The sequence below is a fragment of the Verruconis gallopava genome (assembly GCF_000836295.1).
Source record: "Verruconis gallopava strain CBS 43764 unplaced genomic scaffold supercont1.4, whole genome shotgun sequence".
NCBI classification, from domain to species: domain Eukaryota; kingdom Fungi; phylum Ascomycota; class Dothideomycetes; order Venturiales; family Sympoventuriaceae; genus Verruconis; species Verruconis gallopava.
In genome coordinates, this window is record NW_015622140.1 from 208,499 (window position 1) to 224,105 (window position 15,607).

The 15,607-nt window shown below is 51.7% G+C and overlaps 6 protein-coding genes across 8 annotated transcripts in view; 3 read left to right on the forward strand and 3 right to left on the reverse strand.

Annotated features, from left to right (window-relative positions):
- The window catches only part of PV09_01499 (uncharacterized protein), a gene marked incomplete at both ends in the record, with an annotated part of 2,878 nt that extends 1,390 nt beyond the window's left edge, over window positions 1-1,488 (reverse strand). The window contains 2 exons of the mRNA XM_016354395.1: window positions 266-609; window positions 661-1,488. Coding sequence (XP_016217407.1) covers window positions 266-609; window positions 661-1,488 — 1,172 coding nt within the window. The remainder of the gene's footprint in view (window positions 1-265; window positions 610-660) is intronic.
- Window positions 1,489-2,492: 1,004 nt separating this feature from the next.
- Window positions 2,493-4,576, reverse strand: PV09_01500 (uncharacterized protein). The gene is made up of 3 exons (XM_016354396.1): window positions 4,280-4,576; window positions 3,355-4,085; window positions 2,493-3,304 (listed from the first exon to the last, which is right to left on the reverse strand). The coding sequence occupies exons 1-3, from the start codon at window positions 4,467-4,469 to the stop codon at window positions 3,221-3,223; spliced, it is 1,005 nt and encodes a 334-aa protein (XP_016217408.1). The 5' UTR covers window positions 4,470-4,576; the 3' UTR covers window positions 2,493-3,220.
- A 153-nt stretch (window positions 4,577-4,729) lies between these two features.
- Window positions 4,730-8,631, forward strand: PV09_01501. 3 transcript variants are annotated; one of them, XM_016354399.1, is made up of 4 exons: window positions 4,730-5,909; window positions 5,979-7,653; window positions 7,751-7,766; window positions 7,815-8,631. In XM_016354399.1, the coding sequence occupies exons 1-2, from the start codon at window positions 4,855-4,857 to the stop codon at window positions 7,030-7,032; spliced, it is 2,109 nt and encodes a 702-aa protein (XP_016217411.1). In that variant the 5' UTR covers window positions 4,730-4,854; the 3' UTR covers window positions 7,033-7,653; window positions 7,751-7,766; window positions 7,815-8,631. The 3 variants fall into 3 exon arrangements, with proteins under 3 accessions (XP_016217411.1, XP_016217410.1, XP_016217409.1); XM_016354398.1 differs by having other exon boundaries at window positions 5,979-7,766; XM_016354397.1 differs by having other exon boundaries at window positions 5,979-8,631.
- PV09_01502 (uncharacterized protein) lies at window positions 7,246-8,110 on the reverse strand (the record flags this gene model as incomplete). Its single annotated transcript, XM_016354400.1, has 2 exons — window positions 7,246-7,816; window positions 7,860-8,110. The coding sequence occupies 2 exons, from the start codon at window positions 8,108-8,110 to the stop codon at window positions 7,246-7,248; spliced, it is 822 nt and encodes a 273-aa protein (XP_016217412.1).
- Window positions 8,632-8,813: 182 nt separating the features above from the next.
- PV09_01503 (uncharacterized protein) lies at window positions 8,814-12,778 on the forward strand. The gene is made up of 2 exons (XM_016354401.1): window positions 8,814-9,271; window positions 9,327-12,778. The coding sequence occupies exons 1-2, from the start codon at window positions 9,068-9,070 to the stop codon at window positions 12,513-12,515; spliced, it is 3,393 nt and encodes a 1,130-aa protein (XP_016217413.1). The 5' UTR covers window positions 8,814-9,067; the 3' UTR covers window positions 12,516-12,778.
- Window positions 12,779-12,909: 131 nt separating this feature from the next.
- PV09_01504 (uncharacterized protein) lies at window positions 12,910-15,602 on the forward strand. The gene is made up of 3 exons (XM_016354402.1): window positions 12,910-13,015; window positions 13,130-13,962; window positions 14,015-15,602. The coding sequence occupies exons 2-3, from the start codon at window positions 13,328-13,330 to the stop codon at window positions 15,408-15,410; spliced, it is 2,031 nt and encodes a 676-aa protein (XP_016217414.1). The 5' UTR covers window positions 12,910-13,015; window positions 13,130-13,327; the 3' UTR covers window positions 15,411-15,602.
- Window positions 15,603-15,607: the final 5 nt, after the last annotated feature.

Sequence of the window (15,607 nt, forward strand, 5' to 3'; positions counted from 1 at the left end):
TCCGGCGCTGGACGAAGAGCTTGGAGCAACGCTAGAAGACGATGAGATGACGGCTGGTCCGGCGCTGGACGAAGAGCTTGGAGCAACGCTAGAAGACGATGAGATGACGGCTGGTCCGGCGCTGGACGAAGAGCTTGGAGCAACGCTGGAAGACGAGACGACAGCTGGAGCGGAGGATGAGCTCGAAGCAACGCTGGAAGACGACGAAACTGCAGCTGGAGCGGAGGAAGAGGAGGCAATGGACGAGGAGCTGGAGCTGACTGACACGGCGGAGGAGGTCGTCGTTGCAACAACAGATGAGGAACTCCAAGTGGTAGAGCTGGAGGTTGCACTGGCAACGCTGCTGCTGCTGCTGGCTGACGAAACTGAACAAGCACTCGGGAAAGGCGCCAAGTTTCCAGCCGCGACCTGCTGCATAGCAGTCTTGACCCAGTAAGAGTATGGCTGGTCACAGATGGTGTTGTAGTAGTCGTAGGTGGCGTCCCACAATGAGATACCGCCGAAGCTGCTTGAGGAGGCGAACTGATAGACGAGCTCCTTAACCTGACTTGGAGTCAAGTAGAATCGGGAGCCAGAGTCAGTACCGGTGGAAGCAATCGTGCTAGCGGGCTGTCAAGCGGTCAACATTGAATCCAAGAGGGCAAGGTTCAGCGAACTTACCAAACCGGCGAAGACCAATGTGTCTGGGTTCTCGTAGCCGCTCAACGGTGACAGGGCGCCACTAATCCATTTTGCGAAGGTGTTGGTGGATGCAGACGGAGTGTTCACGAGATCGCTAGCAGAGCAGCCGTCTGTGTTGTAGAGCTGGACGAAGATGTAATCGAACCAGCTGCTCTGGATATAGTCTGAAAAGTGAGCGTCAGGGATAACACACTGCGGTGCGGCTGAGATCTTCCAGGTGTTGCCAGACTTGGCGCGAAGCTCAGTGATGAAGTCCGGGAAGTACGCTTGCTTCTGGTCATCGGCAACGTTCGACTCAATGTCGAGATCAATACCGTCAATGACAGAGGTCAAGAAAGGACGCGTAGTGCTCAGCGATGTGTCAGACCCGAAGTTGTCCCAGAGCCAGTCAGCAAAGGCAATGGCCGACTCTGCTGAGGCGAAGGCTTGGTTGGCTGGGTATGCGCCGCCGAGCGAGAGCATGACTTCCTTTCCAGCAAGCTGACATTGCGTGATACCAGCGGCGATGCCAGGACACTTGAGCAGACCGTTGGAGTATGTGTCGCCACATGCATTGCCGAAGTTCAACACAGGTACGCCGTTGGTTGTTTGATCAGGGAACTCCGTCAGGAAGGAAAGGATAACGATGTCGACATTCTTGTTGCTGCAGATGGTTGAGATGTCGATGTTTCCGCTTGAATATCCCGTGTTGCCCCAGTACGCAACAACTTTGTCAGAACCGCTATAACGCTTCTTGATGCTATGTGGAGACGCCGAGACAACCGAAGCTGCTGCGAGCACAGTTGAGACGAAGCTTGTGAAATACATTATGAACACAACACACGACCCCCAATAAATACTTAAAAATAAGGTGAAAGGAGTGCTTATTGGCCTAGGCCAGTAAAGGAGCGGATGGACCGGACGGTCAACGAGAGGACGCAGACAATCGTCTGCAAAGGTAAGGAAAGAAGGCCGTACGTACAAAGTACAGTACGAGAGTTGAGGAGGAGGTAGGTGAGAAAGAATGGAACACGAGCGAGGCGCTCGCTGCAAGAAGTACTTTCGAAATTTGGGCAAGACGCCCGTACTCTGACAAGGCGTCGCTAAGCGGACATAGTCTCCTAACTGGCAACAGACAGGCTACAGCAAAAACCGGTCAAGACGAATACAGATACTACCTGAACCCCCCCTCCCCTGAGGTGGTATCGCAGTATGATGAGTAAAGGCAACGTTCCTATTCCGAGTCAACCGGAACATTTGTGGCTTGATTTTTAACGCCTGCGCTTGTTCTTGTTCCTGCATTAACGCAAAAAGCTAAGTCTGGACTTGACCGGTGTATTTTTCTGGAGCAGCTTGAGTCGAGAGCGTTGATTTGCTGTAGGGGCTGCGCTTCTGGGCTGAGACGGGACAGGTTCAAGCCACCCAACTGCCAAAGGCACTACAGAAGACTTGGCGAGCGAAACACAGTTTGTCGTCGGCGGATCTTTCTGAACGTGTCGACAGTCGAGCATTTCTTCGCACGCTCCAGAGGAAATCTGGAATCTTCTCCCACCGGCGAATTTCTGACCGCATCGATCGTCGGCCGACTTTGGCTCTCAAGACGACGACGATTTTCTCAGTTCTGTGATCGTATCGCGAAATTTGCTAGGAACGAGGATGAATCCAAGTCGCGCGCCACCATTCCACTAGCGCTCAGCCCATTACCCCTTTCCGGCAACTTCACGAGGTTTTGACGGCCACCTTCACACAGTTGCACTGCTTTGGTCCATCAGCCGCTGCCGTGACTTTGGGGTTCTAGCGAGTTCGCGTATAAGGATGCCCTGAACGTCGTTCTGAATCGTCGGGATTTTTTTTTTACCAGCCAGCGCGTTTGCATCCGGCGACAAAGGTATATGATGTTCAGCTACGAGCAAGGAAAAAACTGCACATCTCCACCTAAATTGGCCGTCCAAAAATAGTCCCTCGGCACCAGGACACTCGAGCCCTCCTTACCCACGTGCCCACAATTTTGGGGGAGATAAGTCAATCGTGGCTAGATCGATTACATAAAATTGATCAGCGCAGTCTAGCCGGCTTTCTGTTTCCGCCCATAACAGCTGCCGCAAAACCCTTCGATCCCTCACAAGTAGAGCTTGTGGGAATTCCGGACCTCAGCTGAGCTCTCGTTCGCTTAATGACGTGTGCGCAAACGTCGTCACTGGTCTTTAGAATGCCTCGAGGCGCTATTGAAGTGTTGTCTGCAAGCCTACGCGTCCCACGGTCTCCCCGATTGTGTAGGAACGCGTGAAGGCGCTACAACAAACAGCCGCTCCACATCAGGTGCTCGCGAAATTACTGACCAGCCAGCACTTATTCATCAGAATTTGGTTGGGTCATCCGTCGTCCCTCAATTCCGTAGCGTACTGCAATTTTGTCTAGGCTCAATATTAATTTTGATACACCAATCTCCTGCATGGGTAGACGTAGTAAGTAAGAAATAAGCTTAAAACACTCTTTCCCAGCTGAAACCATCATAATATGTGTACGTACTGCACAGACCTCCCCTGAGCAATTGCAAATACTACGAGGCGGCATCGCCATATTTGCGCAACAGTCTCTTCATTATGCTCACAGCACCAGATCGGTAACCGCCTCCGAACAATGCCTGTGTGATGATCAGCGACGAAGCTCATGCATACACGATCGTAAACCCACATGATGGTTGAGGTGGTGGTATAGCTCGTACAACTCTATTCGATCGTCGTATTCATCCACCGGTTCTGTCTTCGGGCATAATTTATGATAGTCTCTTAAAAAAGAGCCGCCAAACCCTCCAAACATTTTCATTATTCCCAGCTCAAACTCGTTGTGCGCGTAGCACGCGCTCGAGTCGAAAACGACGTCTTGAGGCTCCCCTTCACCGCCAATGACGCCTCGACTAGCATTTCCACTCCACAGGTCTCCGTGCACAACAACAGGCGTGACTCCTTTGCCGTGATTGAGATGCTCGTCACTTAGCAGTTTCGGAACGACCTGGGAAACGGTCTGTTCTACTAGACGGCGAAGTTCCTCGTCCTTCCCGTTTGACATTTCAGACCTCGTCAGGATGAAGAGCAACCGGTTATTCGCAAAGAAATCCGCCCAACTCTCCTTGTAGCTGTTGTCCTGCGGTGTATCACCACAGCATGTCGTAGCAGGGAATCCAAACTGGGGCTTAGAATATCCCTCCGGTATGGGTGCTGGCGTGGTGTGCAATTTTGCAAGCTTCTCCGCCAAGCTCAGGACTCCTTTGCTGCCTGAAGATGACGATCGCCTTGAGGATAGATCGAGATAATCGGTAACTAGGTAGTATGTTGATGGATTGGCAGAAAATGAACCCCAGCCGTAGGACTGGGGACAAAGGGAAGGCACTACATCATGAATTGCGCTCAGCGAAGCATGTTCACCTGTGGCATAGTTAGCAACATGTCAAACATGTCACCACGGCATTCTGAATCCACAGCCAATCTAGACGCAGGTTAAAGTTTTTTTTTCATTTTTCTTCTTTAAAAAAACCTTGTACGCATAATAGCTTTGCTGACCTGGGGTTGTGTTGCAGCACATTGTGGTTCGGCAACGATACGAACAGAGCGTCACTAACCTTGAAACATAATTTTAGCATCCTTGCCTGTGCCGGTCTTCATGAAGAAGTATTTCGGCTTCCCATCGCTATCTTTCGTCGTGATTTTGCTCGTTGAAGCAGAACTGCAACCTCCCCCGCCCGCCGAGACCACCGAAGTGACCTCAGGGTTCAAATTCAGAAGCTCAATCACGGCTGCATCTAGTTGCATGCTGAGCGTCGATATCCTCTGCCTCTGTTTTGAGAAATCCCCTTTGGGTGGCTAGGCTAAACCGCGTTCATGCCTGTGCCGAAATGAGATTTCGACAAACTGCTAATTTGACACCCAAGGTAATGTTTGCAGGCTATAGAACCATGACATCAGACCACCCTCTTTTCGCTGGTCGCAGCAGCACAGGGCGTCTTGGCGGGGCTTCAATCACTGCGTATCAGCCGCGATCCCTACGTGCTTACAAAACCTCTGGTGATGCATGTAGAAGAAACCACCAGCGTGAAGCAAACACACCAACGTGGATTTGTAAGTCTTGGCCGTTGGCAGGAATATAGGCAATGACAGAGACGCGTCTTCCAACTTCGCCAATCTCGAACTCGCTGTCATGTCGGACATATCCAAGTACACCGGCAGATTCAGAATCAACGTCGGTTCTCAAGATACGCAAGCACGCAAAGTCGCCAAACGGCCTCGAGAGTCACTTGCTTGCGACCAGTGCCGTGATGCAAAGGTCCGATGCAACAAGGGACGTCCGTGCAGCAGCTGTGTGAAAAGAAATGGAGGCTCGTCATGTTCTTATCAGAAGCCGAGTGCTGGCGAAGACATGACTAGATCCGTAGCTGAAGATAGACTTGACAAGCTGGAGCGCATGGTCACACTGTTGATGCAGAACCAAGCGGCGCCGATGACTCCTTTACAGCAGCCAACAACGCCTCCGGACGCAATTGACCGCCAAGATCGCAATGAGTTAAGTGCTTGGAGTGCCGACGCCAAGGCGAAATACCCTACTGTTCTGGAAGATATAATGAACAGCATCCATGACTTGAAGCTTGCGTTGCCAGAGGTGAGAGAAGAAGTGGAACGGATGCCATCGGCAGAGTACAGGATGCGTGGCAGCGAGCGAATATTCGGTTCGGCATCGTCACGTTCGATCGAAGAGGTGCTGAAAAGATATATGCCCTCTAGAGAAGAGTCCGATCGGCTTCTGGAAGTGTTCTTCGTGGGAGATACGTTTATCTTGCCCTTCATCCATGCCCAACAGTTCCGGCGCGAGTACGTGGAGTTCTGGAGTCAACCGGGCGTCGTGTCGCCCCTCTGGCTAAGCTTACTATTTTCAGCCTTAAATCTGTCTTCGATGGCCGGAGAGGGTGCAGCCATGGCTTCAGCACAGGTCAAAGTGGCAGGCTTGAGCCCGGGCTTTCATGCTGCGGCGGGAGAGTGCTTGGTCATTGGCCATTATTATCGCGCTCAGCCATATGGTCCTGAAGCGCTGCTCTTCTATGCACACTGCGTCAGCATGAAGACTCTGGACCCAAGCCGTGAGGCGGGAGCAATGATGTCCATGGCGGTGAGGATCGCATACGAGATGGGATATCACCGTGACCCGGACTTCTTCGGCTCTTTCAGCGTCTTCGAAGGCGAAATGAGACGTCGCTTCTGGTGGGTTTATTCGCCGTGGCCCAAGTTCCGCTCTGGTTGAGCCAGTCGCTAATGAAATGGGCGCTGTAGGGCTGGATTCAAGCAGATTGACATGATGCTTGCGTTCCAACTGGGTCTGCCCTGTAATATCCGCCTCGAGAATTGTGACACGCGCTCTCCACGCAACTTACTCGATTCAGACTTTGGTCCTGATTCAACCGAACTGCCACCTTCCAGACCGGAAAGTGAGGCTACAGGACTGCTTTGGTTCATTGTGAAGGATCGGCTTGTGCCCAGCTTCAGCAAAGTTTGCCAAGATGCCCTGTCTCTACGACTTAAATCTGAGAGCGAGGTCAGAACGCAAGACGAGGAGATCAGAATGGCGAAAGAAACTGTTCCAGACGTGCTTCGTGTTCGACGGATTCCGGATTGTCTGGGAGACCCGCCCTTTCTGATCATGACCAGGTTTTATCTCGAGTTGCTCTCACTGAAAAGCCTGTGCATTTTGCACCGCAAATACATGACACAAGGTAACGAATATAGTACAGAAAAGTGTATTGAGGCTGGACTGTCCATAGTTCGTTTGGTGATCAATGCGTACAAAGAATTCGCGCCCGGTGGACAACTCTACGAGGTGAAGTGGATGTTTAACTGCTATTACTTCAACGACTTTCTACTCGGAGTGATTGTCCTTTGCTTGTACACCAACATATGTCTTAAGAGGAGTGTTGGTGCTGGCCTGCCTACAATTGGCGTGGGCAGCGAGATATTCGCGTTGCTTGAGCAGTCACATACCATATGCGTGGAGAAGGCGTCTGCTAGCAGAGACGCGCGGAAGGTGTCCTTGGCCATACGGCTAGTGCTGCGAAATGCCGCCACAGCTTCAGTTCGGAATAGATCTAGTGCTGAAGAGCGAATTGACGTTACGGACCCAACGCCATTAACTCAAGTTGGGACTGAATTTGACCGGAGACCGGACGGTTCCAGCTGGTGCTCGCCGACGTCAATGCTCGAAGGTCCTCAATTCGAAGCTCTTGATCCGTTCAGCTTCATGAGTACAGAAGGCGCAGCTTTTGACGGCGTGTTCGCCGGCTTTGACCCACCAACGTGGGATGACTTCATGTTTCCTTCTGGAGATGAATAATCTAACAAAGTCGGCTCTCATACACGACAGGACGATATCTCCAGTTGTTGGTAGTTGACGTCAGAAATCGACAGAATTAAATTCGTAGAGATGAGGGATCAAAATAGAATTGGTCATCCTAACACTTGGATCTAGTACAGATCTAGAGCAGGTATGAAGGCGTAGGAGGCTGTCTATTCACCGCGCCTTTGTTTTTCTTCGGTTTGAGAACCTTCACCATGGTTGCACCATATCTTTCCTAATAGCCTTACCCATATCACTATCCCGAGCCCCTTCCACAACATCACGGACAAGGTCGGCTCCAATCTTAGGGTCTAACGCACCTGACGCTTTGAGAGCCTCTGGATTGCCTCCCAGGCCAGTGGCGAGCATGCCTGGGGAGATGGCAATGACTTTGACGCCATCCTCTTTCAGCAACCGCGACCACTCCAGCATCATCATGTTCAGGCCTGTCTTTGATGAACGGTATGCAGGAATCGATAAAGTTGGCTTCGGCCAACCTGCTGCTGGAGGTCTATTGATTGGTAAGACTTGGCTTCCATGCTCTGCTAATACTGAGGTCCCGCTGGTGATGAATATCAAGCGAGGTTCGGATGACTTGAGGAGGAGTGGCACAAAGGTGTACGTGTTGACGAATGTTCCTGCTACGTTCACATCCCAGGTTTTGTTCCAAAGCTGGCGGAGCGTCATATTTCCGTCCCCAGCTGACTGGTCGAAGGATGCACCTGCAAAGCGTGAGTCGAACGGTCTGCCGACCACAAGAACAGCAATAACAAGAACAGGGCTACCTGCCTGCGTTGTTAATGAGGACGTCGACCCTTCCGTACTTATCTCTAACAGTTTCGAAAGCTTGTTCGATCGAGGCATCACTCTCAACATCGATTTGAATCGGCTCGACCGTGCTTTGGCTCTCCGAATATTCTTGTGTCGTTTCTTCAACAGCAGCAATAGCCTTCTGAATGTTCCTACCACCCAGTAGGATGGTGTAGGGTCTGCTGGATCTACATAGAGATTTGACGGTTTGTAAACCAAGACCGGTGTTCGCACCGGTGATGAAAACAATTCGACTTGCTGGCATTTTGAACGGCCCACGGTTTGACTTCACTTTTGAGACAAGAGGCGATGACACCAATACTCATCCTTTCTCCCGAATCGTCTTTATACTAAATTCAGGCGTGGGAATACCGCACATATTTCAACGGCCTCGTTGTTTTAACTCCGCCAACGACTCCAAACCGCTGGGAGAACGAAAGGCTGTGCTATAAAAATTACTCAATACGGCAATTTTGGTATGCCCAAAGCCCGATTGGTTGGAGCTGTGGAACCTAAAGATGCACAACGTGATCCAACATCGAGCGGACATTCTTTATATAGCATCATCGAGCACATCATCCTAGGATTACGACGGCTCCAAAATTGCATTTACAGCTTGGAAAAGAAGGCAAACTTGTTCTTGCCGTCTATGCGATCAAGTACGAGGAAATTCAAAAATTTATCTGACGCTGCACGCCTCTATAACATGCCTCGAACCACTCTCAGTGCTCGCATACAAGGACACTTTTCACGCGTCCACCAACGCACAAACCGCCATGAGCCAACTATCTTAGAAGAGGAGGCTCTATTCATAACAGTTTCCGGGAATGCATGCTCCGTATTGATGCGGCTTAGCTCGATCCTTGCTGGCACGTGGTGTCCGTTTCAACCCGCTGCTGTGACGTAATGGGCAATCTTGGTTCGAATTCTGCATTTCCAACGTACCGATATCCCATGGTTTTTCGCACGTGAATTGCACGGTCCATAGTCCTGGGAACGCAGAGCGCCAATTTATGGCCAGCGCAGTTCGGTTAGAATGCCTGTTTCCCCGACTCAAGCTCGTGAAATCGAAATTGCACAGGACAGGACGACCAACCTATGACGTGGGGCGCCTTCGTAGGCCAACTAGTTTGTTTGCCTACGCAGCTCCTTCCTACTTCCAAATCGCTGCGTAAACTTCGCGATCCGCATAAGAATCTTTTTCCCACACAATTTTTTCTCGATGGAGGGTACAGAAAGTCAAGAGGCTCAGGTGACAAACGAGTCGCGAAAGGACGGATCTGCAGTGCTGCAAGTTGCGACTAAAGACGCGGTGCGGCGACCAACGTGTCCAACAACAAAGTCATCGTCAGACGCGGAGACTCTCGTTGATGCGCAAGCATCCGACGATCCTGTGCATGATCCAAGTGTCGGTGGCCAGAATACAGTTAGTACTTCTCCTTTCTCTTCGTAATCATTGCTTTGAATTTGACCGTGTCAAGGTTCAAACAACGCCGTCAACCTCACACCATGTGGACAGACCGTCAATGCGTGCCAAAGCAGGATCAGATATTCCCCCCAAAGGACCACGAGCATCATTTTTAGGCCTTCAGCGTTTCGCAACCGCAAGTCAGGTGCCCGCTCGGCAATCAAATCTGGTATACACGCAAGGTGAAGATGCAGAAATAGAACCTTCAAACGATTCGTCCGAGGATGAAGGGACTTGTAAGCCATCGGCGACAGCGAGGGACTCTCGGCCGCGGAATAGGGCATATGAACGGTATTCTCGCTTTAGACTGGGCAATGATTATTTCAGCACGATTGGTAAAGTTCGGAGACGTGACGGACGACTCAATATCTCTCTCAACGAGACCGATAGCTCGGGGTATTTGGCGAAGGCGCTAGGCACCGGCTTTAGACACCATTTTTTCCATCGACAAGAACTCGATGGACAGGACGAGAGCAAATCCTCAAAGACAACACAGTCTGATGATAAGAAGGGTAAACTTCCGCAAGGTCTGGATGATAATCGGGACGTACCACGGCTGAACATAGTAATCATCGTTATCGGCTCTCGAGGCGACATACAACCATTCTTAAAGGTGGGCAAGATACTAAAGCAAGAGTACGGACATCGCGTGCGAATCGCCACACATCCAGCTTTCAAAGACTTCGTAGAGAAGGACGGCAAGCTTGAATTCTTCTCCGTTGGAGGTGATCCGTCAGATTTGATGGCGTTTATGGTAAAGAACCCAGGGCTGGTTCCATCCATCGAGACCATTCGCGCAGGAGACATTAGTGCCCGTCGAGCTCAAATGGCGGAGATGTTCGAGGGAATGTGGCGAGCGTGCATAAATGCTACGGACAATGAGCTCGATAAGGACAACATGAAAATGATGGGAAGATACGAGCCATTTATTGCAGATGCGATCATTGCGAATCCCCCGAGTTTTGCTCATATCCACATTGCGGAAAGGTTAGGCGTGCCGCTGCATTTGATGTTCACTTTTCCGTACACCCCAACAACACAGTTTCCGCACCCGTTGGCCAACATAAAGAGCACGAATGTTGATCACGCCTACGCAAATTTCATGAGCTACCCGCTGGTCGAACTCATGACTTGGCAGGGATTGGGAGACCTAATCAACAGATTTCGAGTGCATACACTGGGATTAGAGGAAGTGAGCACGCTTTGGGCGCCAGGCCAGCTCTATCGAATGGCTGTTCCGTTTACGTACATGTGGTCTCCCGGGCTAGTACCGAAACCCCAAGATTACGGGGACAACATTGACATATGTGGCTTTGTGTTTCTCGATCTTGGTTCGTCTTATAAGCCGCCAGAGCCGCTGCAGAAATTCTTGGACGCAGGCGAACCACCGGTGTACATTGGTTTCGGCAGCATAGTGGTCGACGATCCGAATGCATTCACAGCTATGATTTTCGAAGCGGTGAAGTTGGCTGGCGTCAGAGCCTTGGTGTCGAAAGGTTGGGGTGGTTTGGGAAGTGGCGAGATGGAAATACCTGAGAACATCTTCTTGCTTGAAGACACTCCCCACGACTGGCTTTTTCCGCGAGTACAGGCGGTCATTCATCATGGTGGAGCTGGTACAACCGCTATTGGTCTGAAGTGCGGTAAACCGTCCATGATCGTGCCGTTCTTTGGAGACCAGCCATTTTGGGGAGCAATGGTCGCAAAGAAACGTGCTGGCGCATTCGAGTGTATACCATACAAGCGTCTCACGGCTGAGAAGCTCGCTGAAGGCATCAAGCAGTGCCTTACTGATGAAGCCCGGCAGAATGCGCTCAAGATTGCGGAGAGCATTGCTGCAGAAGGAGACGGGGCTCTCAATGCAGTCAAAAGCTTCCACAAACATCTGAATCTCAGTGGGAGTCGTTCTATCCGATGCTCAATACTTGAAAATAGAGTTGCCGTCTGGAAAATTAAGAACTTAGACCTTAAGCTGTCCGCATTGGCGGCAGAAATACTTGCTGAACAGAAGAAGATTCGTTGGCAGGACTTGCGGCTTGTCCGTCACAACGAGTGGAACGATTTTGAGGGTCCTGGTGGGCCGATCACTGGCGTTCTTGGTCCCATTCTCACCACTGTCTTGGATATTGGGAAAGAAACGGCATCAATACCACTTAATGCAGGACAGTCGATCAAAAGTCGCAAGAAGCGCAAAGCAAAGAAGAGAAGGCTAGAGAGACGTAAGAGGAAATCGGAAGACGTCAACGACAATACCATTCCTTCTTACCAAAGCGCAAAGGGCAAGCCGTCCCGCCCTCCAGAGGGACAAACTAGCCTCCAAAGACAGCTTACAAGCATGTCCGCGTTGTCTACGGATCCCTCGGAACCGTTGGTTGAAGAAGTAATGAAACAGATTGGCCATGGACTCAAGGAAGCTGGAAAGGCGTTTTTAAACCTGCCAATGAATATTATTGTCGGAGTTGCACAGGGATTTCACAACGCGCCGCGACTCTACGGAGATGAGACGGTACGAAAACCACGACGCATATCGGGCTATCGGAGTGGCCTAAGGGCTGGTAGAGACGAGCTTTTCTATGGAATATGGGACGGGTGGACAGGTGTAGTTACCCAACCGTATCATGGAGCAAAGGAACACGGGGTCGTAGGTGCTCTTGAAGGCACAGCTATAGGTATTGGGGGTTTGTTTCTTAAAAATATCGCTGCTCTTTTTGGGCCTATTGCATACACGGCGAAAGGGATCGAAAAGGAGATCCTCAAGTCTAGACAGCCTACCAAATTCATAAGGAAGGCACGCATGATCCAGGGAAGCAAGGAACTCCGGGCTCTCGAAGCAACGGCCAGCTCGTCGCGTGAAGTATTCAATGAGACACAGCCGGGGACCTTCCATCCCGTTGATGGCGAAACACTCGAATCTGTCCGAAACACAGTCGAAGAGGGGTGGTCGGTAATAATGGAACTGCTTGACGCCATGGAGGAGAAGAGGAATAAGAAGAAGAAGAATAGTAGCGACGGACCTTTAAAGCTGAAGAGCAAACTTGGTTTCTCTGCTGCGGAGAAGAGGTGGCATGAATCTGGGGCTCTAGAGAGCATCCATACTGCCAAAATTGCTCTCGAGGCCAAGAAGGCTGGAAAGGACATTGGCGAGTCTCTTGACGAGCGGAGACGAAACAAGCAGAGTGCCGTTGATGTCGTTGCTCGCTGAGCATCGAATTGTGACTTTGCTTTTATGTTCGCTCATACATTTTTGCGGCGAGGCGTTGTACATGTTTGCAGATGATACCCATACTTGCACGGATGGTAGTCTCTTCATCTTTTGCGTTCTCATTCCGTCTACTCGACCAAATTCTTGTTCGACGTTTTTTTTCCGGCATGGGCGAAGATTGTGGCCAATTGCTCACGTATTAGCTCTGAGGATGAAGCCACGGCGTCAGTAATCAAAAATATATATATGAATTTACCTGGTTAGAATTGTTGCATGCATGAGTATAGACTGCACGATTGGACGAACCTTGATGGCGTAAAGCGCATTGCAATCCGCATTCCTTCACGTGGTGGTGATGGCATCTCCACGTTTGCGCCAAGCAGTGGCTCGTGGCCTTGAACGACAGAAAGTGTCAAACCTTATTCAGCCGTGCCCATTCCTTCTCGACATCCACCACAACCCCGTCGACGGGTAAATTGTGTTTGTTTTCTTTTTTTATTGTACGTATGCTCCGCTGCACGACACGTGTACGGCCGAACGTCCGCCCTTCCACACCTCCAGGCAGATGAAGACGTGAGCTGCCGTGGCCTGATGTGTTAACTGACATTAAGTAGAGATTCTTCTAGACAGAGCCTCAAGGAATCATCGTCCACAGCGCGCTCCTGCCCTTTGACTGTGCGTCCGCTTAGTTGTCGTCGACGCTCGTCACTGCCGCTTCCGCATCTTGCTGCTTCTTACCCTTCCTTGCGGTCTGCCGCCGGTGTACTCTTACTGCTTTCCCTTTCTGCGCACGCTTTTCTCTCGTTTCCAATATGCCCTCGCAAAATCGACGACGTCTACGGAGAAAGAGGGAGGAAGATACGGAAGACAGCGAGCCTGTAGTGCAGCACATAGACGATTCCCAGAGCGAGAACTCGCTGCCGAGCGATGATGATGGCGACGCCGACGACAGTGACCTTAGCGAAGCCGAACGCCCGGGTTCGCTAAGCCCCGAAGATCAGGCTACAAAGGCTAACGGTGCAGTCAAGTCGCACGGCAGCGAGCAGGAGGGGACAGCGGTGGCGCCGAAGACGCCGGCAGCGGATATGGGCTCATTCGCCCAATCCGAGGATACGTTGGCGATGATGAACGGCTTGAAGATTTCGGATGACGCATCTCACACCGAAGCCTTGGACTTTGAAGGACGGCCAGGACCAGCAGTGGTCACGTCTGATGTACCTGTGCGTTCGCCGAGCAGCCTAAGACGGCGAGAAAACTTTGCAGAGCTGAGGCGACGAGATCATGAGGAGTATAAGAAGAAACGTGATGCGGACCCTGCTTTTATTCCAAATCGAGGGGCGTTCTTCATGCATGATCAGAGGTCGACACAGGCACAAAATGGCTCAAGGCTAGCAGGTAGAGGAAGAGGCAGAGGCACGATGGTGGGCGGTCCCTTCTCGCCGGCTAAGTATGATGAATCTACTGATTGCTCCACATGTCCAGGCTAACACCCGTCTCAGCGTACGACCTCAAGATCCTGACGCAACTCCATCATCATGGGCGCACGACCTCCACGATACGCTAGAAGATCCACCAGATGCCCGTGCAGACCCACCGCAGCAGCAACAACTATCGACGAGTACGGCCGCTGCCCCAGCCGTGTCGTCCTCCTCGGCTCCAGTTGGCCAAACCACTGTACGGAACTACTCTACAACGCGAGATTTAGGACATGTACAGATCCGCGTTCTGTTGCCGGGAATGAAGGAGGCTGTTACGTATGGCAACACTCTCATCAGGCAATACACCAAACTGCCGGATCACCGACCCCCTCTCCGACGGGACAAACCCGTTCGCATTTCGCTTCCTGAGAAAGCACCACGCTACATATTCCCGGCCGTTGACCGTTCCTTCATCTTCATACCGAGAGCCCTGCGACCTAATCAACAGGGGTTCGGCAGAGGTAGGTCAAAACTGGGCTCGATGGGCGGATATTCGAGCAGGAGAACGAGCGTGTTTGGTGGAAGTGTGTATTCCCCCAGCGTCGCCATGAGCAGACGTTCGTCATTCGGTCGCGACTTCAGAGAAACGTTGGTCTCGCCAGCTGGCTCGGTACGGCCCGTCGTCCGAATGCCTCCAGGTTCTCACCACTCGACCGCTGTAGGCACTCCTCATGCCGTGTCAGGTCAAGGAACGCCAGTTATGAACGGCCCCACGACTTATCCGTCGGGACCGCAGAAGCCGGCGTATCGCGAAAACTGGCCTGCGAATATGCCGATGCATCAACCTCGCCCTCAAAAGCCCATGTCAGTGGCTGGTATCGAGTCACCTGCCTCGAACTTCCAACCGCCGCCGCCGCCTCCTCAGCAAGACCAGCCGTTCTCCCATCAGCTTCCTCCGGGTGTCGCAAGTGCCAATGGTCAGTCTGCGCAGTCGGGGTACTACCCTCAGCCGCAGTATCCGACGCAGACTGCAGGCACTCCATTGTCCAACATCCCGGAACGTGCGATCCACGCTCCAGCCTTCCAGCCGTACCAGCAGCCTGGCTTCCAGCCTGGTGCTGGATACTTTTATCCACCTATGCAAGCGCAATACCAGCCGGGCGCGGTCATAGCGCCCATGGTCATGCAGAACGGACAACAAGGTGGCTACCTGGTACCGACCATTGCTCCGGGCCCGGCGGGAGCTCCGCAGCCGATGCAACAGCCGCCCCAAGGTCAGCCAGGCGTCCAACAGTTCGAGCAGAACGGTATGGTCTTTTACTACGACCCGTCACAGATGTATATGCAGCCAACGGATGGACAACAGTACGGAAGCTACGCAATGCCTGGCATGGGAGGCATGATGACGCCAGCTCCCGACGGAAGCGGATTCTACTATCCGGTACCGAACGGCACTGTCTACTATCCCCAGCAATAATTGGCGGCAGCGGCACACCACTTCTGCCCACACGAATATCCTTTTTCTTCGACCTGTCCCAGGGATGGTGCGAACCTCTTAAGCGGTATTTGGCCTTTTTTTTTCTTGGCGCTTCAACACTATCTCTAAGCACGTTGACATTTGAGCGACCACCTCATTGGGGGGGGGGGGGGTTTCTTTTTATCTCTATTTCTAAT

What these genes read in the sequence shown, in the direction of transcription:
- PV09_01503 (XM_016354401.1), top strand. Translation starts at nt 9,068, where the DNA reads ATGGAGGGTACAGAAAGTCAAGAGGCTCAGGTGACAAACGAGTCGCGA. An exon ending in GTGTCGGTGGCCAGAATACA is followed by an intron (nt 9,272 to 9,326) that starts GTTAGTACTTCT and finishes GACCGTGTCAAG; the next exon opens with GTTCAAACAACGCCGTCAAC.
- PV09_01500 (XM_016354396.1), bottom strand. Translation starts at nt 4,469, where the DNA reads ATGCAACTAGATGCAGCCGTGATTGAGCTTCTGAATTTGAACCCTGAG. An exon ending in TGCTAAAATTATGTTTCAAG is followed by an intron (nt 4,086 to 4,279) that starts GTTAGTGACGCT and finishes ACTATGCCACAG; the next exon opens with GTGAACATGCTTCGCTGAGC. An exon ending in ACCACCACCTCAACCATCAT is followed by an intron (nt 3,305 to 3,354) that starts GTGGGTTTACGA and finishes ATCATCACACAG; the next exon opens with GCATTGTTCGGAGGCGGTTA.
- PV09_01504 (XM_016354402.1), top strand. Translation starts at nt 13,328, where the DNA reads ATGCCCTCGCAAAATCGACGACGTCTACGGAGAAAGAGGGAGGAAGAT. An exon ending in GGTCCCTTCTCGCCGGCTAA is followed by an intron (nt 13,963 to 14,014) that starts GTATGATGAATC and finishes CACCCGTCTCAG; the next exon opens with CGTACGACCTCAAGATCCTG.
- PV09_01501 (XM_016354397.1), top strand. Translation starts at nt 4,855, where the DNA reads ATGTCGGACATATCCAAGTACACCGGCAGATTCAGAATCAACGTCGGT. An exon ending in GAAATGAGACGTCGCTTCTG is followed by an intron (nt 5,910 to 5,978) that starts GTGGGTTTATTC and finishes TGGGCGCTGTAG; the next exon opens with GGCTGGATTCAAGCAGATTG.